The sequence below is a fragment of the Hoplias malabaricus genome, chromosome 13 (genome assembly GCF_029633855.1).
Source record: "Hoplias malabaricus isolate fHopMal1 chromosome 13, fHopMal1.hap1, whole genome shotgun sequence".
NCBI classification, from domain to species: Eukaryota; Metazoa; Chordata; class Actinopteri; order Characiformes; family Erythrinidae; genus Hoplias; species Hoplias malabaricus.
The window spans coordinates 1,463,899-1,491,286 of record NC_089812.1 but is presented as its reverse complement, the minus strand read 5'-3'; the positions used below and the strand labels follow the sequence as shown (position 1 = coordinate 1,491,286).

The window sequence follows — 27,388 nt, the reverse complement described above, 5'->3', positions numbered from 1 at the left end:
CACAATTACGGTAAGAGCCTTCTCGTGACGTCACGCCCGTGCGAAGCTCTGAAGTGGGGACTGAGCTCTGTGTTTAAACGGCGCCCTGCGGAAAGAGGCGGCGGGCTCCCGCGCTTAAACTTGTATTGATTTTTTAATTATTTTCATTAATAAACCAAAGCTTCAACGCGTTCTACGCTTTAATCCGCCACTGGGACTTCAAGTGTTCGCTCCGACGAAAGTTACCACGAGGTCAGAGAGATATTTAACATTTTTAAAAGCTTTCAGAAACCCGTTTGTGGTAAAGTTCGTGTCTGAGACTCCACTCGCGGTTGACTCTTAACGTATTGTTATTTACTGCAGTTTTTAAGGTGGAACGGATAATTCAAGCAAGAAACGTTGTGGGTTTTTGGGTCTCGCTCGTGTTTTTGTGTTTGGCGTTTTTTACCTTGAGGCAGGTTTCGTTAATTAAAGGGAGATATCTGAAAACGACACGTTATTCTCCCCTTTAATTGCGAATTTAACGTTCAACCTTTTTAAACAGCCGCCTTAAACTATTACAGATGTGTGCCAGTGTATGATACAGGGAATAAAAACAGTTTATTGTACTTCAGTTTCGATTTAAAGTAGAGGGAGGGGTCAGAGCTGGGCTTTGTTTTCACAAACAGCGATAAAAAACATGTTTTTAGTTCAGTTTGATCAAAAGTATGCGTTTTTAAACATTTAGAAGAAGAGAAATTGTCTCCACCTTTTTATTTCTTGGTTTAATTGTAACAGTGTGTCAAAGTTTTGTTTTAGTGAGAGCCTTGAGTTACAGCCAACAAAGGTCCTGTTATCACAGAATTTACTGTGAGAATCTAAAATGGATGTTTTCTTCCTATAAAGCCCTACTATGTCCAGATAATATTACATCATCATTGAAAGAGTGAATTATAAAATGAAATGGTGCAGTGTTAAGTGTTTTCTGTGTCTGAATGTTAGTAATAACAGATGTTTAAACTGATTCCTCTGTGATGTGTCGGAGTGGGGTTTGGCATCAACACCTGACCTCAAGCTTTGTGTGTCTGAGTGCCATCAGATTCTCACAGCAATGTTCCACCACAGAAGTGTAGATCGAGGGAAGGCTGGGAGGGTTAACCCTAAGCTGGACGTGAGTGAACGCTAATAGTCTGCGAGAAGGGGAAACTGAGCTGTTAATGGAGTTTCCCCCGAGGAAGTCCGAGAGCTCTTCATATTGATTTTTCTCACAGAGATCCTTTAATCTTCGGTCTGGTGTTTCCATGTTCTTCAAGATTCTGAGGAGGAGGAAAAACCATGAAAGCCATGAACCTAGTTATAAAGGGGTTAGAGCTTTTTAATCATTACATTTTTTAGATTATAGGATCATTAAATTGGAACAAGGGCGTCACGTCTGTGAGGAGTGTGGTGTGTTCTCCCTGTGTCTGCGTGGGTTTCCTCCGGGTGACTGTCTGTGAGGAGTGTGGTGTGTTCTCTCTGTGTCTGCGTGGGTTTCCTCCGGGTGACTGTCTGTGAGGAGTGTGGTGTGTTCTCTCTGTGTCTGTGTGGGTTTCCTCCGGGTGACTGTCTGTGAGGAGTGTGGTGTGTTCTCTCTGTGTCTGCGTGGGTTTCCTCCGGGTGACTGTCTGTGAGGAGTGTGGTGTGTTCTCTCTGTGTCTGCGTGGGTTTCCTCCGGGTGACTGTCTGTGAGGAGTGTGGTGTGTTCTCCCTGTGTCTGCGTGGGTTTCCTCCGGGTGACTGTCTGTGAGGAGTGTGGTGTGTTCTCTCTGTGTCTGCGTGGGTTTCCTCCGGGTGACTGTCTGTGAGGAGTGTGGTGTGTTCTCTCTGTGTCTGTGTGGGTTTCCTCCGGGTGACTGTCTGTGAGGAGTGTGGTGTGTTCTCTCTGTGTCTGCGTGGGTTTCCTCCGGGTGACTGTCTGTGAGGAGTGTGGTGTGTTCTCTCTGTGTCTGCGTGGGTTTCCTCCGGGTGACTGTCTGTGAGGAGTGTGGTGTGTTCTCCCTGTGTCTGCGTGGGTTTCCTCCGGGTGACTGTCTGTGAGGAGTGTGGTGTGTTCTCCCTGTGTCTGTGTGGGTTTCCTCCGGGTGACTGTCTGTGAGGAGTGTGGTGTGTTCTCTCTGTGTCTGCGTGGGTTTCCTCCGGGTGCTCCGGTTTCCTCCCACAGTCTAAAAACACACGTTGGTAGGTGGATTGGCGACTCAAAAGTGTCCGTAGGTGTGAGTGTGTGAGTGAATGTGTGACTGTGTGTGTTGCCCTGTGAAGGACTGGCGCCCCCTCCAGGGTGTATTCCCGCCTTGTGCCCAATGATTCCAGGTAGGCTCTGGACCCACCGCGACCCTGAACTGGATAAGGGTTACAGACAATGAATGAATGAATGAATTAATAAATTGGAACACTGTTCTTATTGTAATGTTTGGCTTATTTCTCTTACAAAGCCTGTCTTTTAACTGGAGACGGATCTAAACCCAAAACTAAAGGCGTAGTCATTTTTAAATAAGGGAATAATGTGAATTTGTAAGGTGCATGGATAATTTGTAGCATTTAACATTTAAATTGTGAAAAAAATATGTAAATAAAATATCCACCTTGTTCTCAGCTCAAAAAAGAAACCAAAGTATAGATTTTTATTCATAAACAGAGGCCATGGTTAGCATTTCAAGTTTATCTCCATTCATTTTGCAGAGAGCGCTCTTGTCCTCCTCCTTTATGAAGTCTGTGATTAATGCAGTGAATTTGTGTTTTAATTGTTTCTCATCTTCAGATATTTCATTGTGGTTTTAATGAACATCTGAACATGTGGCTGTACCTCATGTTGTAAGCAGTGGTCAAACCACCTGTTCTTTTTGGATGCCCTCTTTCAGCACCTGTTCCTTTAAATGATAATGAGCCGCTCGCTGTTCACCCCGACCCCGAGCGCACAGCAGTGAGGAGCGAGGAGCAGAAGCTCTGGTTTTTAGCCGTTTTTGCTCGGTTCTCTTCCTTCTTCGTTCTGGTTTTCTGGGGTTTTTTTGTTTGTATTTTTTTATTATTTTTTTTCTCCCACCCCCTCAGTGCTTGTATTTATCAGCATCTGTTTTGCTGCACTTAACCTCCTGTTTGTGTTCTCACATATAGTTGGGTCCAGCGCTCTGTTTGGAGAGATTCAGACAAAGAGACTGTAGGGAGACGATAGGTTTCCACATACATTGCTTTAATGTCTCCCAGATGTTCTGAAGTGTCTTTGGCTGTTCAGTGAAAACTAACGAGGAAGGCGTTTTGGGGCTGTTCTGTCTGAAGGCGCTTGATCAGAAAACGGAGCCAAAGTGGTGAAATTTAGGTTGCATTCCTTTACCCTCTCTCGTATGAGGAGTCAAATTACACTCGCGTTGTTTACTTCACAGACTGACACTGCACCTAGTGCCTACTCTGTTTTTAAGCCAAGTAAATGTGTTATAAAGATCAGTCCTGTGCTTGGAATATGAACAGTAATGCTTACAGTAAGAGCACTGAAGACTCTGTAATGGTGCACTGTTAACGGCCGGTCAGTTGCTGACCAAAATATAAGATTTTCTTTTTTTCATGTGTTCTACATTTATGTTTGTGTTGTGCTTGTAATATCTCCATTTCTGTAACTTCATCGGCCTTTAATCCAGTGGTTTGGCGCAGAGCTGGAGGATTCTGTTAAAGGTGAACAGATGCTATGGTCAAGGTCAGTTACGTAACTGTGTAGCTGTAATATCTGGAGGAATATGTTTCCTGTTTTGGCCGGATTCTCTCACAAAGGTGGTTATTACCCACAACCCACTACAGTCCTGTGACACACACAACCATTGGGGAAAAATGTCTCTTAAAAACGGCGGAATCTAAAATCTCGTCTTTATATTTATCAAGACTTTGAATTTACCGCCGCTGTTAATCCTTTAAAGGTAAGGTAGACGATTGAACGTAAACAAACTCCCTCTAATCTGACTTATCTTGTTTGTGGTTGAAGATTAACTCGTCTTAAAGTATTGTTCACTGCTTAAATGCACAGAGAAACTCATTTGTAACTTTTTAAAGCTGTTTACTTTTGTAGCATTTACAGTCTGTGTTTGCTTTCATAGAAAGTAAGCGGGTGGAGTCAGATTCACTGTCAGTTCAGTAATACGTCTGAAACAGCAAAAATAAGTCATGATTACCCACCTATGAGGAGGAATAGAACAACGTCCTAAACCATTTTTATGCTTTTTAATGTTCTGAGGTCTCTCCACCGTCCAAACGACTCAGCTGTTTCTCAGCTGAATCTGTTCCAGTGAACCACATGGAGAACGCCTAAGCCGTTTCAGACCGAGACCGTTCTTTCCCATTTACTGAGCCATGGCTGTGTATAAACACCAACTTTTTCCAGCACGAAAACAAGACAGATTTTTCTAAAAAAACAAACAAACAAAAAGTACTGGATTAAAATCACAAACATGGTCTTTAAAGGTGCTCTCAGTCACTACACTCCTTCATAAGTTACATAGTGCCATTTCTGCAGTGCTGAGGCCATATTAGCAATGACAAAGGCTCTGTTCTCAGGTCAGTGAAGCATCATAGTAATTTTTAAAGCTGTAATGTTAATGTAAAAATACTACGTTAACGTGTGTAACCTTTAACACCGTCTCAGAAATGTGCACTTCACAGAAGGTCGTAGGGTGTTGGGGAATGAACTGAGACAGGGTCGTTTCCCTCTTCCCCCCATGCCCCAGCCAGATAAACTAGAGTACAGACTTTTAGGCAAAGGGTCATTCATTTAGAGTCTTGTGCAATATTGTGTGTAGAACTTGGTAAACACACGATGGCTGACTGTGGCCTACACTTTACTGCAACTGATGGTTCAGCTGAAGGTCCAGCCGTTGAAAAAGGAGTTTCTAAGCGTTAAGCACTGGTTAACACCTCCTGCTCTTAAAATGGTGGGTTGTTTGAATTGTAGGGGGTTAAATGAGATTAATTAGCTGCTAAATAAAAATAAACCCTAAAAGAAAAGGTGTTGGAACTTTGTTTACGCCCTTTGCTCCCTTCCATTGGTCTTCACTTTACCTTCACCTTTTGTTTGGGAACCAGTGTCAATGTTAGTGATGAGACAGGCTGAATCAGTAAAGTGGGCGTGACTTATCTTATGGAAACTCTTGTGCTCGAATGCCAAACCAGTCTGTGTAGTGTATAATTAGATCTGTGAAGCTCCAGACATTTTTAAACATAATCCAGAGCCCAGTCTTCAAACACCATTGTATTTAGTGATTAACAGCTACGTAAATGACCTACAGTGCCTAAAGGGACAGGGGAACGGTGTTCTTTGGAACAATGCAGCACTATCCAGTACCTTTAGGATGAAGCGCATTGAAATACTAGAATTAATCATCAAAATTATCCAGTCCCTGACTTCACTGAAGCTCTCAAATGTTACATCATCTAGTGTACGGCAAAGCCTTCACAGAATAGAGGCTGTTACTGCAGCAATCTCCTTAATGATGCCCTTAATATCAGAAGTAATTTTGCCATAATGTGTGCATGAAACGTAATGAAATGATAAGATATGTGAATTATTCTAAGATCCTGTAGCTTCTAGAGAGCATTGAAATGTAAATGCAGAGTGTTCAAAGAGCTCCTTGGAGCACAATCGAGTCAACAGACTCTTGGAGGACCTCTTGCTCTCTCTGTAGACCTGTAAGTTGCACGATTCTGTGCTGAAATAATGTGTCCCTGGTCCCTCTGAGAGGAGGGATGTGCTTTCATGTTTGTATAGCTTTGATCTTGAGCTGGAAGTTTGTACTGCACACAGTTTCATCAGCGAGCACATAGTCATGAGATTTCACCCCAGTTTTAGTCTTTCCCTGTTCCATCCACCACTTCTGCAAAGTCGTCATGGCCATTGATGCTCAACACGCTTGGAGGAGAACACTTAGCTATGTCCGACCCAGAAAAGAACAGACGTTGGACAACGCGTGTCCATCACAGAGCACTACACGTTCCCATACAGCTATGACACACAATGGACTGCGGGAGGAAACCCTCACAGACACGGAGAGAACACCACAGAAGGTTTCACCCAGGACCCTAAGCGTCACTGCTGCCCTGTTTCAAAACAAATTGAAAACAATTTAAATATCAAAAGGGACGTTTTCTGAAACACTTATTCAGTGCCTATGCACTTTAAAGTGTGGCTCTGGACCCCACCAACCCAACACACTGTGAAACAAATGTGAGCCCCATTTTCTGTTAGAAATCATAGGCTAAAACCAGCTGTTCTGATCCTGCTCTGGTTCTGATGTCAGGTCCAGAGACTTTTGAATTTTCCGAGTCTCTATAATCATAGTCCTGCATTGCCAGACTCCCTAGTGAGAGTCTAGTACCTTTCACTACTGACCCTGGCCATGGACCGCCTACTACTGCAGGAAAAGGAATTTAACTGACACGACAAAGGACCAATCACGAGTCACTGACCCTTCACAAGTCTGCTATTTTGGCCTGATGTGTAGGAGGAGGCTCATAGCCAATCAGAACCCAACAAGGCCGTTTCTGTATACGTGAACCTGTCTGTACTTGTGTTGTTGTGGACTTGGGAAACATCATCAGTCACTTCCCATGTACTGTTCTATTTAAAAGTCTAGCCAAGTACAGTCCAAATACCCTGATGTGTTTTTGCTCCACCCATTTTATCAAGACATGAGTTCTGTAGACTTGAGAGGGACAGATATCCCAGAATGCATTTCGCACCAACCCCTGCGTGATGGCGTTTTTCAGCCACAGAGAAAAGTTCTGACCGTACGGTGTCATTCTATACTTGGGAGATTGAACATGCCCAGTCTGTGGTACCAATTACGTCAATATTGAGAAGCAGCTTCAGACTTCGTCAACTTGTGGACGGAGCGTCTGTGGCTGAGACTAGTCCAATCAGTGTTGGACCTGTGTTTAAAGTTGAGGTTAAAAAAACACGGGGAAATAAGAGCACTGAGTAAAATTGTACAAAGTGTAAACGGCTAAAACCCAGACCTTCTGCTCTTTGCTTTCCACTGCTGTGCACTTGAGTCAGGGTTAACAACGAGTGGCTCGTTTCTATTTAAAGGAACAGGTGATGAAACTGTTCGTTCTAAACAGGGCTCTTCAGACTGTGGGGCTTGGGGTGTTTCGACCAAAGCAGGTCACAGACGTTCTCATTAAGAACTGCGTTGCCTTCCTTTTACTGCTTTGGTCGGGCGGCACGGTGGCTTAGTGGTGAGCACGTTCGCCTCCCAGCACTGGGATCTTGGGTTCAAGTCCCATCTGGGTGGAGTTTCCATGTTCTCCCCGTGTCTGTGTGGGTTTCCTCCGGGGTCTCCGGTTTCCTCCCACAGTCCAAACACATGTAGGGTATTTGAATTGGCTTCTCTTTAATAACTGTCCTGGTTTGTGAGTGAATGTGTGTGTGCCCAGATATGGATTGGCGCTGTGTCCTGGGTGAAATCCTAGTGCCCGATGCAGTCCTCCAGGTGGTCGAGAGTACGCTGTGCGCGTTTGGCTGCCGCTTCTCGCCAGTGTGTGTGTGTGTGTGTGGATTGAGCGTTCTGAGCAGTGTAGATTGTAAAGCGTCCTTGGGTGTCTAGAAAGGCGCTATATAAGTGTAACGATAACTTTTAAGTGTTTATTTATAAACGAATAGTTACAAGTTGTTGGTGATCCTCTTGTGAAGTCTGTGGATTAACTGTGGTGTGTGAGTGAGTGAGTAAGAGACAGACAGACCTCCACGCTTCTTTAGTTGTGGGAACTATGATATTGAGGTTGACTTTAGAGGAAACGTAAGCCTGGTCTGTTATTAAACTCTGTGTGCGATGGAGACTTCCAGCCTTTGTGTTATTGTGCTGTCAGTAGTACCTGTGTGTTTAGCTAGTATTAAATGTTTGTTGAGCAAACGGTGCTGAAAATCTGAGCGTATCTGATTGCAGGTTGTTGATCGGTGTAGCGGAAGAGAGAGGCCTGGACCCAGCATGCACTCGGAGGCAGGATAAACAATCGAACTGATCTGCCCAGCGTGAATGTGTATCATAAGACAGAACAAGGCGCCCTGATACCGAGATCAATACTGAGTCCTGTTCAAACGTAAACAGATGTTCAGGGTGGGCTGATGTGAAAGGAACCAGGCGTCCGACCCTTTTTAAATCATATTTATTGAACTTGTGTTAGCTTCACTGTCTAAAGCTGGGTTTAGAAGTCTTCCTCTCGCCCGTTTCTACTGCGATCAACATCGGCGTCAAGAAGTGATTGTTTATGAGCAAAAGAAAAGAAAAGCACCGCCATCAACACGTGCAACTGCATTCAGACAATCAGTATTCTTCATTTCACGTGGCAGTGGTTTTGATCTTGTGCCACATCAGTGTATACAGCACGACCTGTTAGACAGGCATTTGCATTTGGTTGATGCCTTGATGTTTTGCTCAAGGGCACTTCACCCAGCGAGAACACTGCGGGCGCTCGTACTCTCCGTCCTTTAAGCAAGTTGTAAAATGTCGAGTCTGGGTTCAGTTAATTTCGCAAGGAGTTACACCTACAAGGAAGTCTTGCTGAGTGCCCAAGTGTATGACAGTGATAACACACTACTAAAACAGGACACGTGCCTTCTGTATCAATCCACATTCAGAGGCAGATCATTTAATGTCTTTTACGTCAATAAACTCACGCCCAGTATTTGATGTTGGCCTCTCTCTTAGAAGACGTTTATTTATAGAGTGCCTTTTGTACACGGCGGCAGTTTAAAAACAGTACGGAGATATTAAAGCGGTAGAAACGAGACGAAGTGGAAGAAGAATAATTAAGACGATATAAAATAGAAAGAAAGAAAAATGTTATAAACAGTTAATTTTGAAAATAAACTCAGGGCTTTGGGCCCCATTCGGAAAAGAGCCTCAAAAACACATCAGTGCGCTGTTTCTGGGACACGTTCATTCACATTACAGACGGATATAGGTCACCGTTTCATTTATGACTGAACTGTAAAGACAGCCTAATCCAGTCAGAGCAAATGAATTAGAATAAATTAATGAGGCTCGTCTTAGACTGGGGTCTGTATGGAGAAGTGTGTGTGTGTGTGTGTGTGCGCCCTCAGAGAGAGACTTCTGGTGTTTACTGTTCTGACTCCTTATCGCTGCCATTCCTCAGTTTATCTCCGTTTAGCTTGGCCTCCCTGAGGACTGTAGCCGAGAAGGTGATTCAGATAATTATTTTACCGATGTGTCCTCCCCCGCCTCTCATCTGTGTTTGAGTTGAGCACAGGTGCTTCAGTGGGTACCAGAGAAGGTCTGAGAACGTCTGGGAAGTAAAAATAGTGGTCTGTAATGTTTATTTTCTCATTGGTGAGGGCTTCAGGAGCTGCACTGAAGGCCTGATATTGTATGTTGTATAAAAACCTTCTTTCTTTCAGTGGAAGTCAATGTAAAAGATATAATTCCACTTAATTTTGGAGCACTTCTATGGTTCAGATGATGTGGTAAAGTAACAATTGACCTGTCCTTAAAGGTCATATACCTGACATTCTGCCACTAGGGGTCGCACTAGAGAAGCAGCGTCTCAGACCAAAATAAATGCTTCGTATTCACCAGGCCTTTCCCTTCAACCGTTTTCCTGAGACTCCAAGTGTTGGCTAATGGTTTTGTTATTTTTTTCCCCACTTTTCAAAAGCTCCATCTGTTGAGTTGTGTCCTGCTCTCTGAGCATGAAGCAGCAGTAAAAAAAAAAAAACACCAAAACACTTGTTCTCACCTGCTCATCCAGCTCCAAGCAGACTCCTCTACAACAGCAGAAGCTTTTAAACAGCCGTTTCAAATTCACCGTATGTCTCCCTAGTTGTAAACGATGTGGTGCAGATGATAATAAAAGCTGTATCATGATTTCCACAGAGTGTTGTTTTCTTTCTCGCTGCTGCTTTTGACAGCTGTGAATGCTCCGGCTTCTCTCCCTTTGATTTCCATCCTTGTTTTCTTGTTCCTGCTTAATACCCGTGTTTCTGCCTCTTTTCCTGCTCATGGGCCCACTGGGAAACCCCACTTCTCACCTCTTTCTCACAGGAAAAACACACTTCCACTTGCGTGTCAGGACATGTGATGATACAGATGTGCTATATGTGTGATATAAGATAATACTGAGGTAATAAAAACTGGACTAATCACAACTGTGCGAGACCTGGGGTGTATTCAACAAAGCAGGGTTTCTAAATGTAGGCAGATAAACCTTAAAGGGGGCATCTATGACTGGGGGGGGAACTGCAGTTCTTTCTGGTTTGTTTATGTTCAGAAGCTCCCCGTCTTTACATTACGTTACAACTGAGGGTGTGTTCTGCGAGTTTAAGTGCATTTTCTCACACATGCGTCTGAACCAAGGTTTGTGTTTTATGTTGTGTACGTTTGGTCCGATTAAATTTTGGGTTCACACTGCAGTTTAGTGAGGACTAAAGGACTTTGCTACATCCTGTTCGCTCCTTACTTAACACTTACCAGTTTGAAGAAAGGAATGCGTCTGCATGAACAGATTCATTTATTTACTATTTCTAATAATTGTTTGTGGCTCAAATCACTATATATTTTAAGTAAGGTGCGCACACATACCTCGCTTACTTTTTTAGCAGCTCCTTATTCGCAAGCGAGACATGTAGGAACTAAACATGACGTGTAAACGTTAGAGTGCTGATTGTCCAAAGAGACTTGCAGACATCCAACACAGACTGCTGCTTTTAAAATCAAGTTACCACAGCAATCACATTGTTTCATCCCACTCACACAGGCAGATTTATACGGAGAGAGATTTGTCTCGGAATACTTTACAAATGTGTAAATGTTAATCCACAAATTAAACACAAGTCACCGATGTTTCACTGTTCACCAATGAACACATCACACTCTGTGTCTCACGGTCTGCAGTTTGTATAAATACAGTTACATTCATGAACACGTGTTTGGTTTTCATAGATATATCACAGTTCATGTGAAAATAAATACATTTGTTTAAATTTACATTGAATATATTTGTGAAGTCGAAGTCTCGAATTTTAAATTTATTTGTAAATTGTTGAATCTGCGTTTGTGAATCGAGTCACTCACGAGTTTTTTTCCGTGACGAGCATTTGTTCATTTCTTCTCGCGGGTTTTTGGATTTTGAGACTTTCCTCTCGCATTTCACCCGTTCCACACACAGCAGTCTGATCAACAAATGAGGCCCGCAGGCGAACAAGCCACCGCTAGGGGGCACTGTTGTTTTATGACGTGTGGGGACGACTTAACTGGAGACGCATTTGCGCAATATTTAATGTGGAGGTTTGAACAAAATGCCACCAAAGCCGCTGAATTCAGCTTCATATCACAGACCGTTAGGAGCGGGATCACTGGGGAACACTTGAAGGTGCCCTAAAGTCCAGCGGAACTTCCCTAATTTCGCTGCAGACTAGGGTACGTTAAAATCATCCCGTATTTGGAGTAAAGCCGTGTTGATTATTGGACTGATATGTTTCGTAATTTCGAGATTGAACTGTTAAAACTGGTGATTTGTTTCAGATAGATGCTCTCCCTCAGCCGGGGGGAGGGGCAGATACCCCACGGCTCCTAAACAGAATATACGCTTCTCATTGGTCATCACTTTTATTTAGCCAATCAGCAGCCAGAGTTAGCTGTATATCATTTACTGCAGCAGCCAATGGAGTCGTAGTCCCGCCTACAGGGGGGTTGTTTTGCTGCGGCCCTGAGAGCAACAGGTCAGTCCTGAGACACTGGGAGGGAACAACAGTGCCCCCTAGCGGTGGCTTGTTCGGCCTTATTTGTGGATCAGGCTGCATTTGTATTTGGAGCGGATGAAATGCGAAAGGAAAGACTCAAAATCCAAAAACCCATGAGAAGAAATGAACAAATGCACGTCATGGAAAACACGTGAGAAACTTGATCCACAAACGCAGATTCTACAATTTACAAATACATTTTAAATTTGAGACTTCGACTTCACAAATATTTGCAATGTAAATTTAAACAAATGTATTTATTTTCACATGAACTGTGATATATCTCTGAAAACCAAACACACTTGTTCATGAATGTAACTGTATTTGTGCAAACAGCAGACTGTGAGACACAGAGTGGGATGTGTTCATTGGTGAACAGTGAAACATATCTGTGACTTGGATTAACATTTACGCATTTGTAAAGTATTCCGAGACTAATCTCTCTCCATAGTTTTACACTTGAACACCAGTAGAGCAGGCACCCTGCAGTGGAAAAGTGCCCACACTGCTGCAGGTGGGAGGAGTGTCCCTGGGGCAGTAGGCGTGTGTGTGTGTGTGTGTGTGTATAAAATGCATCTGGAGATTTAATCCACACTGGGTGTAGTGGCAGAGATAATCAAACGTGTAACTGCTTGATGACGCAAAGTTACTGTTGTACACCACATGCAGCATCTGTCAGTGTTTGGATCATTGCTTCCCAGGTGCTTGATCATAGGTGTGTGTGTGTGTGTGTGTAAGAGAGATAGAAAAACAACATATATAACATACTGAAAATACAGAACTATTCTCTTGGATTCCTTTGATTTTTCAAATGACTTTCTAGCTACAAACCCCTGGCCGTTTCGGGTATGATTGTGACGTAGGGCTAAATCTGACACTGTGGTTACTTATGGCTTCCTGACCGACCCCAATTTCAGTAATCTGACTCAAGTCAGGTGGTGGTTAAGAGCTCCTCGCGTCCTGTTTTGGGAACTCCCCTATATTTTACTACGGTGAATTCCCCCTTCCTCTAGGTGAGGTTTATTCCATATCTAACTCCCACAGAAACAGAGTCGCACCCAGTCGTATTCACGGATCAGTAGGTGTTTCCCTGAGTAAGTGAGTGGACTTCTGTTGCAGTCTATACACTACTGTGCTGTTTAAGCAGGAAAGGAAGGGAGGTAAAACCATTTCCTGTTGTGTTCTACGCTGCAGACGCACTATATTTGGACCAGAGTCCTCTCTCAGCTTGATCGAAGGCAGAGTTAAAATACTGAACGTGTAGTTTGTTTGAAGTCAGTCTGTGAGCTGTGGCTATAAAGAAGTGTTGAGGGGAAGGTGATTGCGACTCCCACCTAAAAGTCGTGTTCACAGGAGCGGCTTCATTCATCTCTCAGATAAACTAGTTTCTTGAAGGTCCCTTTGGTCAAGGTTAAATACAGCCCTTCGTTACATTTCCAGTGGAAATGGCCGTAAACTACCAGAACAAGTCCTTAGCTATCTCCTCTTTGTTTACGGGGACCACCACTAATGTGAGAGCAAAAAGCTGAGGTTAAACGGATCAAAACGGACCCAACGAGTGCAGCATTTACTAAGAATACTTAGTAAAAAAGAACGAGAACTGATTTTCGGCGCCTCGCTCCTCTCTGCTGTGCACTCGGGGCATAGTGAGCAGTGGCTCATTACTCTTTAAAGTAACAGTAGGTAGGTTGGGTATCTTTGCTCCTGGGTTCCCCTACTGTCCTGTGATAAAAGGGGAGCTGGAGGGAGTGGGGACTGGTTTCCCACCCTCCTCTGAAAGTTACGTAGTGTAATTTCTGCAGTGCTGAGACAGGCGCACCTTTCTAACTTTTACAGCTCAGTGGAGCGTCACAATTATTTTGAAGCTGTAATTTTAAGGTTAAAAAAAACTACCTAGTGTTGTTTTAAAGAAACCTGTCCGTTCTGAACAGGGCTGTTATAAACAGAGGGGGGAACGGCACTCTTGGGCTCATGGTGTTTTGACCAAAGCAAGTCACAGATGCTTCATTAAGATGCTGGACTGTGTGTGGGGGGGGTACGTCCCCTCTCTAAGTCTTCAGGCAATCGGACTTGTCGTTCTGGACGGGCCGACTGGCTTTGTGTGCTCATAGCAGCTTGCTCTGTTTGCAGTGCTGATTATGCTGTGATTTACTGCTCCTATTGTAGTGGGCTAGGAAGAGCCAAGCTGGCAGAATTATTTGCTTATGCAGGCAGACTTTTCAGCAGCTATCGGTGGTCCATGGTAGGGAAGGGAACATTCCATTACCGGAGTAGCTGACCTTATCCCAGGGGTCTGAATGCCACTCTGGGTGGGGGTTTACTTTGATTAGCTCTGGAGGAGGTGATATGAGCTTTGGCCTTCATTAGGTTTTGAGTGCTTTTTAATCAGTTAAGTTTGGTTTACAGGAGAATCTCACTTGTACGAATTCCACTAGTGATTCTACAGAATGATTTACTGCTTCACAGGGAGTAGAATATGTATTTTGTTGCCTGAGACATGAGACAAAATAAGACAAAATCTGCACATTTCTACAGCCATGTATGTGTTTATGAAAGCATGGACATCAGTTAGCACATTAGCTTACCTCCCAATCCTGATTTAATCTCCCCTGGTTTCGAGGGTTCTTGGAAAGTGAAATCAGGACAGTAAGGTGAGATTGGGCACCACACTGTGGTGTTCCCTGCTGGCCAGTGGAGCTGTGCCTTGAAGGCTATTGCTTAACCATTTCACGTTTACTGCTAAGCTGTCACTGAAAACAAACATGGGGCACAGTGGCGCTGCATGGTCTCGAGGTCATGGGTGGGACCCACTCCTTCACTGTCTGTGAGATGTGTGTGAGATCCTCTGTGAACGTCTGGCACAAGGTGCAAAATACAGGAAGTCCTGTGGGGTCCCTGGTCCTGCCAGTTAACCCTTTGGACCCCCTTAAAGCAACTAAATATTTTTGGGGGTTGTGCCAAACAAGGGATCTCTGTTAGCTTCTTCCATTTGTTGAGGCCTTCAGGAGCTGTGCTGAAGGCCTTGAAAATTAGACTAACATATTCCTCAGTAAACCGATTTCCGCAGTGTTATTATAACTCCACCAGTCTTAACAGAGATGAGGCGGAGAAGCGTCCATCCGTGTCTCTCTCTCGGGCAGCGAACAATGTCTGTGGCGTAATTGGGGCAGGCTTTCACTGCTGTTTATAAGGCAGGCTGCATGCAAAGCCCTTTACACGGAGCCTGACGGAGAAAAGCTGTAATTGGAGTGAATGATGTAATCTGAAGGTACAAAGAGAGCCTTTCTCGAGTGGTGTCCAGGGGGAGACTTGGGCTGTTGCCATAGCACAGAAACTCAGGGAAGGGACTGCATTTTGAGTTGTGGTGGGTTCTCGGGTCCAGCTCAAATATATTACACACACCTTTCATATTTACTCTGCCTTCCAGAGTTACAGACTGGGCTTGTTTTATTCATTAGTCTTTAGTGGTGCATTAGAAACAGGTATAAATTTAACCCTTAATTGTAGCACAGTATTTTTTATCTGTTTCTGTGTAGAATCTATATGTTAGTCCTTCTTGATCTGAGTTCTGTATCTGTTTGGTCCAAAGAAGGATTAAAGAGTATTCCTATGATGGGCTGGTATCCACCTCAGTGTGTGTTCCTGTGTTACACCCAGTGAATCTGCGTAGGCTCTGGGCACATCGCAGCCCCGAACTGGATACAAACAGACAATAATGGTTAATGGTTTTTTTTCTATTTTTCTATTTTTTTTATTTATTTATTTATTTATTTTCCTGGTTTAAAGGCTAAGCACCACTTAATGGTCCTCCATGAATATCTCACATTATTGTAGTTCCTGACATATATAAGTATGAATTAAAATGAAAATAGCAGCTTAATTTGCTTTAAAACTGACAATTTTATTAAATTGACGGAAAAACCCGAGCTCTCTACGGAAATTCTCGAACGCGACCGTGACGTCACTGGTGGACAACAGCCGAACAACGCCGCGGTAAAACACCGTTATGACTGACTGTTATGACAGTATCTAGCTAAATAACCAACATTATTCATGACAATAGCCTAGCAATAAGCTAAACTCAAATGTAGAGGTACCGTTATTCTTGTAAATGTGATCGAAGTCGAACTCGAATTCCTCCGACACTATAAACCTCCGTAATGCAGCTACGTAGCCGAGTATAATCTGAGCCACCGAGTTTAGCGAGTCAAGCTAACGTTAACTAACACCAACTAAAGCAGGCGAAGTGAGTGTCCTTACCCTGTTTACCTCCATGTTACAGAGGCTCTTGAACACCTTTCGTTGGTGTCCTTACATGCCCATATTGTTGGAAAAGCGCCAGTGAAATGAGCTACAGATAACGGAGTGAGCGGAGGGTCCTTTCCAAAGTGCCCGTTTAAAGTGGACAAATTTAGTCCATTTTCTGGATATTTTGGGATCTTTGGGCCATTTGTGCACAGATGTCCCACTGTACATTGAATGATTGCAGCCAAAAACAACACACCTTTTCCTCATTTTGCATTAAATTAAGTGCAGCTTCTAGAGTGTTGTCCACCATCTACGTCACAGGCAAGACGCCTATTAGAGTTTCCCAACACCGCTGGGGGGGCAACGATCTTTTAAACCTTATTCCTTCAATTAGTGAGAAATAACATGTTTTCTGACGATCAATAAACACAAGTTAGGAACTCAAACTCCACTGTATTTATTTGTTTGACACTTTCATAGAGCTGCTGCTTAGCCTTTAATAAGATGTTATTGTTATATCGTCAGGCCGAAATGCCAATCTCAAACTGATATCGGTATCACGATAAGTGTTAACAAACGCTATATCGCCCAGCTCTAGTAAGCTTATGGGCATCATCAGAGCTGAGAGGATGACAGCGATCTGGTGGAGAGTGATTATAAATTCGTTACTGTTTCCTCCTGAGATTAGTTCCGCCGCTGACCCGCAGCGGCCCAAAGCCTGTTAACATTCACCGCCTCACAGCTCTCACCCAGTGCCAGAATATTAGCGGTCAGCCGCTTAAACAGCTGCCTCTCCATCCCTCAGCAGCAAGATGGGACGATTCCAGATGAGTGCACCTCAGGCGCTGTAGAGAGAGACCATCTCTGTCCCAGATTCACCCCAAGCTCTGCTCGTGTGTTGTTCTTGTAAATGGGACCTGATGCGTCTGTGCAGCCGAAGATATTGTTACCACAGGAAACAGAAGCCTCTCTTCGCGGCCACCAGAGCAGATTCTGTTCAGTGTCGTTGTGGTTAAGATTCAGAGACCGTGAAAATCAAAGCTTGACGTAGCATCCAGACATGGCTGGGTAATATCCAGAAGACTTATTAATATCCTGTTGTCAAATAGTGCTTTCCAAATCTTTCATTAGTAATCATATGCCTTTAAATATTTATACAGGGGATATTTATTGAATCAAATGCTGGGAAACCACATCACAGTGCGGCTTGGTCTTGAGCCTCCTGTTTAATTGAGTGGAATCATCCAGTTATGTCCTGTTTAAAGGGGAGTTACTTGTATTCAGACATAATTCAGAGGTGTGCTGTGAAATGGTCGATTCTACATCACAAAAACAGCAATTGAATTACTCCCTGCTACTGGTTTCTTTTGAGTTTATGCTGTTTGTGATGGTGAAACAATGGTAAATATTGAAGAAAAATGATTGGTTTTAGATTAATTACCCTCTGTGTTCATAACCCTGTTGAGATTAAGTGCCGACGTCTGGTTCCGTTCCCTGCAAGTGTGAAAAATTGACTTTTAAATTTCCCTTGAAAACGGAATTTGACTCCAAACAAAAGCGCTCTCAGTTTGTTTACATTTTAACCGCTGAAATCTGGCTAAGTTCGGAAACATCTGCTGAGCTTCCCTTTGGAGGTATGACCTGTTTCGGGACAGAGGGCATGTCTCTGTTCAAAAATCACTGCAGAATGTGGTGCTGTGTTTTTGTTTTGAGGAAAAGAAAAGACTCTCGGCCTAATCTCCTGGAAAATCTGCAGGGTGTTGTCAGTTGAAACGTCGATGCTTTGACCTGATGAAGACAGATACGGTTGTTTGGAGGAGAGTGATTCATGAGCTGTTTCTACTTAAAACACTAAACTTTACATAAAGCCCTGTTCATGCCTCTGTCACAGTTATTATACAGTCGTTCTTAGGCACCTAAGATTATTGTTGTTGTTTAAAACAGTTTGTCTTCAGTAAGCGTGGTGCTATAGAAAATGATAATATATATAAAATACATAAAACAATAAATACAAAAACATACTTAAAAGTATTGTCATGAGGGAGTGTGAAGAGCAGTTTCTCATTGGTCGAATGGATTTTTTAAAATCCACAGCGCACCTGATTTAACAGCCACGAGGCAAGATTGGGAAAGGGTTAAACCAACACATTTACAAAAAATATTATTACATAAGGAAATTAAGTTATGTATTTATTCTAATATTAAGTCTTTTTTTTTTTAAACAAATGAAGTCATGGCTCAGATAAATAACTAATTAAATCATGTATTCCCAGGTTCTGAAAGCGTTTGCATGGTGCTGTATAATCATGTTGTTTTCACTAAATGTTTTATCACAACAAAGTGTGTTTTTATCTTTCACGTGCACCACAACACTAGAGGGTTGCAGTGAGTCATGTTTAAAGCTTTTAGAGCGCAACAGTAACCGGTTTTCAGGACACTGCTAAGTGCATGAAAGTAAACACAGACCCAAAGTGCTACAAAACTAAACAACTCGATACGAAATGAGTTTCTGTGGTAATTCAAACGGTGAATAAAATCCAAGTCCAACTATATAAAACACTACTTCTGACTGTAAACAAACCAGAGGACAGTGTTTCCCCACAGTTGTAGACGTCCCCTTTAAGGTGCAGCTCTTCTGATTTATTAATTTTTTTGTATATTTTTATGTTTCAGACCTGTAGCAGATCTGAAGGTGTCCAGCTGGCAGAATGTCCGAAGCAACATCCCCCGTTCGACCGTCTCCGTCCACTCCTCCTCTGTCCCCGAAATCTCCAGCATCACCCAGTTCTCCGATATCTCCTAGTTCTCTCCGTCTGCCTCCCTGTCGCCAGAGAGACCGCTCTCCTTCACCGATGAGGGGCTACCTGGTCCCCAGCCCCCTGCCCACTCGCCGAACCCGCACCTGCTCGGCGTGAGTATGCTGCGGTGCAAGTCACTCCTCCCACTTCCTGTAGTGTACTGCAATCTTTCACAATAATCATTTGGAAAATATTAGAAGTAAGGAGCTTTTATAGAACATTATTTATATTAAACAATACAAGCTCCATGTCCCCCTTGTCTGTAGAGTCCTGTAATTGTGCTCCCTGTTCATGTCCTGTGCTGAATAATGTGGACAAAATAACGAGTTGCAGTTGCCAGTGGGCCTTTGTAAGGAAATGAGAAACGTGGTTACAGATTTGCCTTTGATCATTTCATTATTTACTCTTTCTCATCAGGACATAAACACAGCAATGGGACCACAGTATAACTCACACTAATGTTATATGTGCGTGTGTTGTAGCCTTTGGCAATATCAATAATGTTGGGGATAAGGGCAGCAATGCGTAAAATCTTATTTGTAAAGTTTTAATAAGAGCACAGGGAAACGTGGATGTTCTTTTTAAATTCGTAAACATTGCTGAATCATTTTAAACTGGTTAAAAGTTTAAGTTCCATCCATCTTCTTAAACACAGGATTGAAATTTCTTCTCCGGTGTCACGATGGCTTGAAGAGTGAAATACACTGTGTTTGTTTCAGCACTTTACGAGCCTCAGAGGGCCCCGTCTTCAGTGGAGTGTGTAAATGCTTTTCTCGATCTAAAGGCCACGGTTTCATCACGCCATCGGACGGTGGTGCTGACGTCTTCGTTCACATCTCAGAGTGAGTGATCACCCACTTTTCATCCCCTCCGTCTTTCTCTAAGTATCTAAATATGTTAATTTTAAATATACACTCTTTTCAGCTGGTGGTTTTATTTTTCTAGTGTTGGAAATGCCATAGTGTCCTTTGTGTCGCCGTGCTACAGTCGGAGACCTTACATTTTTAAAAAATCCAGCCAGAAAAGCCGATAACTAATCTGTTTCCATGCCGAAGTTGCTTTTACTGCTTCTCACACTCTGTAAGGGCTTGTGGATTCCTCCACATTCTTTCAGACCCATTCCTCAGGCTTTCATTGATGAACAAAGCTGAGTGTTTAATATGGAGCTGATTTATTTTGAATTGAATAGCCCTGGTACTAAGAGTAAAACAGTTTTCTCCAACAAACAGCAGAACTCCAGACACAGTTGTCGTGGGGGTGGTTGGGATGTTGCTGGGGGTGTGTACAGTGTTGATCTGCTCTGACGGATTGTGTCTGGATTCACACCCTACGCACTGGTTAGTGCAGTATTTAGGGTGTCAGCCATTTTGTAGTGTTATCTGAATTCTCATTGGAAAAATTTGCTCCGTATGTGCAGGGCAAGAGTACCGCGGTGCGCTGCGGCTTCTCTCAGATCAGTTTACTGTGAGATGGAGGACAGGAGCGAAGCAGCTGGAGCAGATGGTTCTGTTTATAAATGTTTGATTATACTGTGTTTTATCTTGATTTTGGGGTTGAATTATTATGTCCAGAGACAGTTAAAGCACTGGTGTTGTTTAAGTTGAGTTTACTTGTAGACAAGTTGTTGATGTGTGCACTGATTGTTTATATGACAGGGTCCCTGTGTGAGTTCCCCCTTTTCCCCTTATTAGGGCACTATGTAGTGTTCCATATAGTGTGTAGGGAATGAGTGAGCAAGTGAGACACCTCAGCCACACCCAGGTTTCCGGAAGCCTCCAGGGCCAGTGTTGGGTCAGAGTTCCTGAGGCTTCTGTGACCTAAGCGTGTACACTGTATTTGCCATGGAAGTTGTGACGTCTCCAGACGTGAGCATACTCCAGATTCAGTTTGACATCAGTCAGTGATCATCGTGTCTGAAGCTTGTTGTGTCAGGATGCCAGCAGTGTTGATTCAAATCCTGAGGGCCTGGTGGCCAAAAAAGAAGAAATCAAAGAAAGCTCTGCTCAGGGAGCTGCAGAAAGAGAGGGAGGCCCGAGAACGCCTGGAGGAAGAGAGAAGGAAGAAGAGGCGGTGGGCCAAAAAGGTAAAGGACTTGGAAGAACTGCGTCAGATGGAGATGGAGGTGTACCAGGCCTTCCTTAAAGAGAAAGACAACCACAGTCAGAAAGTCAAGAAGTGGAAGAGCTCAGGGCTGAGCTAAAGAAAGTAGAGGGAAAGAAGGGAGTGGCTCCCTTTTTGTAGTCGTACTGGTGTTAAATAGACCCTATGTATGATTTTAAAGTTTAGTTCAAGCATTTACCGAGAGAAGTACACTTAGGATACAAATTTGAACAAACAGAATCCCATGAATCTTGATCAAATTCCATTTCTAAATCTTTCTCCCAAATATTCTTTAAGTTGAGGATAGAAGACGGAGATTCATTTAACAACATTATATTTTTGAAATCAGCCTTTGGAGTCATACTGTTTGCTGAAGAGCTGTTCCATCTCTGTCAGTTCCTAGAAGAGACTTGATAAAATGTCTGATTTGAAGATATCTGAAAAAAATCTAATTTTGACAAACTATACTTCTCCAAAATATATAAAAAAGGACAACAAAACGTTTGAAAACAGACATGAGATCTGTGTAATTCCTTGTCTAAACCAGTTGAGGAATCCTATATTATGCAATTGAGAGGGAAAGTCAGGGTTAAGTGCAAGTGGGGAAGACAGAGGGACATTTGGGGTATTTTTAAATACTTTTTAACATCTTTCCGAGTCAGCAGGGTGTTAGATACAACAAAAGAACCAGAAATATTTTTCAATTTTTCCACATTATGAATAAATGGTAAGAGGTGAAGTGAAAGACGGAAGCGTGTCATGGACTCCATATTAACCCATAATGAGTCAGTTCTATTGGCGCACCAGCTGAGGACGTGTTTAATCTGAGCTGACCAGTAAGGTAATTGCATATTTGGTACACCACCTTTCATTAAATTAGCTAATTTAAGTCTGGGTTTTTAATAATTCCAAATGAACTTTGAAAAATGAGTATTTAAGTCTTTAAAAAATAAACTGGATATACAACAAGGGAGAGACTGAAATAAATATAGAAGACGAGGGACAACATTCATTCTCAAGACATTTATCCTGCCAAAGTAAGAGCTCCAAACATCCAAATCAATCTTAATTTTATTCACAAGGGGCAAATAATTTTTGGAAAAGAGATTCTTAAGATTTGGTGTTAGAAAAATGGCCAAATAATTAAAACCATTAATAGCCAAGTGAAATGGGAAACCGTCCCCTAGAAAAGAATCTGAAGATGCAGATGAACCAACAGGGACATTAAACGGTAATGCCATGGATTTTGAAAGGTTAATTTTGTATCCGGAATATCTACCATATTGAGCAATATCATCCAATATTACAGGAAGTGATTGGACAGGATTAGACATAAATAATAAAACATTGTCTGAGTAAAGAGAAATTCTATGTTCCTCATCTCCCATTTTAATACCTGAAATACTGACATCCATTTTAATCAACTCGGCCAGTGGTTCGATCACCAAAGCAAATATTAAGGGTGACAGAGAACATCCTTGTCTTGCGCCTCTTTTAATGTGTATAGGCTGTGAAATCTGTCCATTGGTTAGAACTGTGGCTTGAGGGTCAGAATATTAACGTTTAACCAAATTAATAAAATTTGGTCCTAAATTAAAATTCTCAAGTGTGGCGAAAGTGAGGCAAATGATAAAATAAGGGCGGGGTGTTTAGATTTATTAACAGAGTCCACAATATTTAGTAGCCGGCGTATATTGTCGGAGGCATACCTCACTGTCACAAAGCCAGTTTGGTCAGGTTTAATTACCTTTGGCCGTACCACCCACAATCTACGGGCGAGTACCTTAGCTAAGATTTTTCAATCAGTGTTTAACAAACTTATCGGTCTGTAAGATGCAGAGTCCTGAGGGTCTTTACCCTTTTTCAGAATTAAGTAAATTGTTGCCATTTTCAGGTTGCAAGTTTCAGGCACTGAACAGTGTTCAAGCAAATCATGAAAAACAGGTAGTAAAATTGGATGAAGTTCAGGCCAAATTTTTAAAAAAACTCTGGTGGAATGCCATCAGGACCAGGGGATTTATTAGAAGGCATGGCTTGCAATGCTTGGAAGACCTCTTCAGGAGAGAACATAGCATTAAAATCAGCCGTATCACCCTCTGATACAGGAAGAGGTAGTTTATTAAGAAAAGACAAAATATCTGTCTCTGATGCAGTATTCTCTGATTTATAAAGGGACTGATAATAGCTTTGAAAAGAGCTGTTTATAACTGAAGGATCATATGAAACGGAAACATCTGAATTTTTTAAAGATTTAACAGCTCTTTCATTCTGTTCTTTCTTTAACTGGTGTGCAAGAAGCCGACTTGATTTGTTGCCAAATTCGTAAAACTTCTGTTTTGAATAACAGTAATTTTTTATGTGAATCGTGTGGTTCAAATTAAGCTTAGCTCTCGCCTGGCATAATCATACCCCAATGGAAAGTATTTGTTAATTAATATAGCCACGCCTCGTCTCTTCGAATTAGAATTACAAGATGCAAAATACACTTGTCCAACCCAATCTCTTTTAAGTTTTAGATGCTCAACTTCTGACAAATGTGTTTCCTGAATCAGCAATTGACGCTCCCTCCTTTTTTAAGAAACGTTAAAATTTTCTTCCTTTTAAAAACCTGCCCCAAACCTTTCACGTTCCAAGTTAAATATTTAAAAGAATCGTTCATATCCAGTCTCTGAAACAAATAATCAGGGTGTGACTGCAAAAAAAACCCTGACTCACCCGTATGGCGTTATTTTTGTGCCACAATTCTGCACACGCGCGCGGATATTTTGGGCGAGCAAGGTTTCTGCGTGCGCCCGGATATTTTTGAGCAATTAAGAAGGTTTCTGTGCGTGCGATGTCTCTGACCTCCTGTGTTTTTTGAGTGTGAGTGTGTGTAAAACTCAGGAGGGTTGCTCAGTTGTGTTGATGTAACACAGTGTAGTTTGTTTATACAGAGCACAAAGGCAAAAAACCCTGTTATGCGCATTACTTCATTTATAATTTCAAAAGGGTTTTGTGGCTCCCAGTGTTTTTTGTTTAACTGTGTGAAATGGGTCCAAATGGCTCTTTTGAGTGGTAAAGGTTGCCGACCCCTGCTCTACATGAACAGTTTTTGAACTGCAGTATTAAGTTTCCTTTAGAAAGTTATTTACTGGTCTCCGGCCTGTATGTCCTTCCCACTTGGCGGTCAAGCCATCCAATCAGAAATTACCTTTGTTATTTGACGTTTCTGATTGGCTGAAACTGAAGCATATTGTAATGGCTGTAAGTGTGTAACGAGAGCGCGGGTCTGAGACATTGCTCGTAGGACAGGAGAGCAAATGTTGTAGTGTGCGTTCAAGAAACCTCCTTGCTCGCTCAAAAATATCCGCGCGCGCGTGCAGAATGGTGGCACAAAAATAACGGCATACACCCACGGACTTTAGCGGGAGAGAAAAAAAAGCTTGAGTATCGATATTTGGATCGATCCGCCCACCTCTACCGCAAAGAGAAAACCCAGAGTAAAAAAATCCCAAGAAAACCCACATTCCACATGTGGAGACAAAAGTAAAACAAACCGAAATATCGCTCCGATACTTTACAATAAAGCAACGTTTGTCCAGATCTCGAAAGAAAGAGAGAAGTAAAAACTGCCGATTTAAAACAAAGATAGATAAATAATTAAAAATAAATAAACAAATAAATATTTTAAAAAATTGTGTCAAAAACACGTTCAAGGCAAGTGAGAGATCTGGAGAAAAAGCGACCTCTAGCCGTCTCCATCTTGTGGACAGGAGTTTAGCGAGGGGCACAGAGCCCTCCGCGTGAGAGGCCAACAATTTTGATATTTTTTCGCCGTCCGCAATTCTCCAGATCGTCACTTGAGGCAACTCTTTCCGTTAAATCAGTGAGAGCTGCACACAGCGAGAAGAGAGACTAGAAGTTAGTGTCGAGGCGACCACCAACAGTGTCCAATCGAGAGCCGAGCGCGCGTTTTTCAGACTGCAGATCCTCTTGAGATGCTAATGCTAATGGCGTCTGAGGTGATTCATGTTTAGCGGGCTTTTGTTTGGCCCCCTTGGCGGCCTAGTAAACGAAAACAGCGGAAAATCTCGTGTCTCCTGACTCTCTGACATTTCAAATCACACTTAATATCAACTAATTAGTGTTCACAACAATTTTAGCGAGGATAGTACCGAAAATAAAAGTTAAACGGAGCGGAGCAAAAACTCAAGCAGCCATCTTCCAGTGGGTCACGCGACGCCCCCTCTGATTTCTGTATTTATTTAAAAACAGTTATTTCAGTTGTTTAATTATTATAAGATATTTGAACACTATTTTTCTTTTGTTCCAATTTCAATGTCAGAATATGAAAATGAAGAGCTCCTTAAAGGATTAGTATTGTACTGTTATGCTATTATCATTACATTAGTGGCATAAAATGGTCTTACTCTCATTAATATAATTTACCACAGTCATTCCTGGGACAGTAAATTGTGACAGGCCTAGTTTCCAAACATTTACATTGTGCTGTGTATATGATGATATCTCTTTAAAAACCAAAAGCAGGACACGAAGCTTCAAACAGTCTCTGACTGGAAATGAAACGGAGAAAGAGATGTCTCTGACATTTCCCCAGTGCTGTGTAATAAATACAGGACAATTGATCAGATTGTCGCCGCACAGAGTTACTGAGTTAGTGTGTGAAAGAGTGATTCACTCCACTGAAGTGCTTCAGATCGAGTGGGTGGTGTGTTGTGATGGTGTTGGGAGTTTTCAGTTTTGTGAGTCTTGACGTTTTCGGGTTAGTTCGGCAGTAAATGCCTTCTGTGTTCATGATATTTTGGTTTAATCCGAGATTCGAGTTCTGAGGAGATGCATTAATGTGGGTGCAGGCGTGGGTGGGCCGCTTGATTGATGTTATAGCCTTTGGTGAGAGGTGTGTAGAGCTGAAAACACAATTGTTCAGTTGATTGTTAACACAGTTCTGGAGCCTTAATGCTCAGAATAATGGTCAGCCCCTACCTAGTCGCTGTAAATATGTTTACAAATACAGGCTGTAGCATGTCAGCTTCACTGTACATGGTCCAGTTAGGACTTTTTCTCTCTTAAAAGCTTCCTACACAAGTTTTTTCATTGGTTAGATGTTGACCACTGGAGAAGCACCAGATGATGAATGAACTCTTCTCTCTGTCTGTTCCTGCAGCATCGAGGGCGAGTATGTTCCAGTGGAGGGTGATGAGGTCAGCTACAAGATCTGCTCCATTCCTCCCAAACATGAGAAGATCCAGGCGGTGGAGGTGACCATCACTCATCTAGCGCCAGGCACCAAGCACGAGACCTGGTCTGGAACGGTCATCAACTCGTGAAGTAAAAACAAGAAAAATGCAACAGCAGAAAATATCAGTGAAGCTCTTAATGGTGAAACGAGAGGTGGACCTGTTGTGGGTTTTGTTTTTTGGGCTTTTGTTTCTGTTTTTTTGGGGTGGTGGGGGTGTGAGCTGAGGCTGAAGGGCATCTCGGTGGTTTTTCAGTTGTTTCACGAATCAGGATTTCTCAGTTTAGCCCGTCAGCTGCGTCCGGAGCTGTGACAGATTCCTATTGGACAGTTCTGAACGGTCTAGCGAACTCCTAAATCCTGCTTTGTGGAACAACACTTCAGATTGCTCAATCAGCCAGAGAAGTCCGACATTGATAAATGTCCCTCAGCTCTTTTCCTATTGGATAGGCTTGAATTAGGGCTTAAGTATCTGGACACATTGAGGAATCTGGACTGTAGGTGGCATCAGAAATAAAACACTGTGGAAGACTTACCTTTATTGTTCATTCTTCTGTGAGTTTATTTCCAATTATTATTTTTTTTGTCATCATGTGCCGTGAGGCGTCTTCACTCCCGGCCACACACTAACCCTTGTGTCTCAGCATGGCGCAGGTTTATTAGCGGCGTGTTGTTTTTGTGGGTGAGCGACTGCAGGAAAGAGACCTCTTTACATCAGATGAGTTAAGGCTTTATTGTTAGTTTGTTAGAAATCGTCTTTCGTTTTTAATGTGACGATAAAGCTGAAGGCATCTCTCGTCCTGTAAAAATATTGTGGCGATATATCTCCTTGGTGACGTGTTGAGCTGTGTGAGTGGTTTTTATAAAAAATATAATTCTACTTTTTTTTTGTTGTTTGTCAGGTTTCAGCGCGCGCAGAGTTGGGATTTTCAGTGGAGTTTAAAAGTGGACGTTTCCCTCAGAAAATGTAAAGCTCATTGTGCAGGTACACACACTTGGTTTAAACCTGTTTATCTGGGCAGCAGGTGGGTGTTGGCAGTAGATAAGAAATGTGATTTTGTGTGTGTTTCAGGAGGTGAGTACGGAGCCCTGGAGGGGACATGGGTAAAAAAAAAAATAATTTGAGTGAACGATTTACAATTCGTTCACACGATTTAGCTAATTCTAGTGAACGAAATAGTTATTCGTGCGCACGAATAAGGAATTGATTCTCTGGGGGCTCCGTAGAAGCCAGCTGCCTTTTGCCAAAACTCTTATAATGTGCGAGCCGTGGTACTA

The 27,388-nt window shown here is 42.6% G+C and overlaps 1 protein-coding gene across 1 annotated transcript; it reads left to right on the top strand.

The window, feature by feature from the left end:
* The first annotated feature begins 61 nt into the window (after positions 1–61).
* carhsp1 (calcium regulated heat stable protein 1) lies at positions 62–26,857 on the top strand. Its single transcript, XM_066642586.1, has 4 exons — positions 62–231; positions 18,650–18,887; positions 19,494–19,616; positions 26,039–26,857. The coding sequence occupies exons 2-4, from the start codon at positions 18,685–18,687 to the stop codon at positions 26,199–26,201; spliced, it is 489 nt and encodes a 162-aa protein (XP_066498683.1). The 5' UTR covers positions 62–231; positions 18,650–18,684; the 3' UTR covers positions 26,202–26,857.
* Positions 26,858–27,388: the final 531 nt, after the last annotated feature.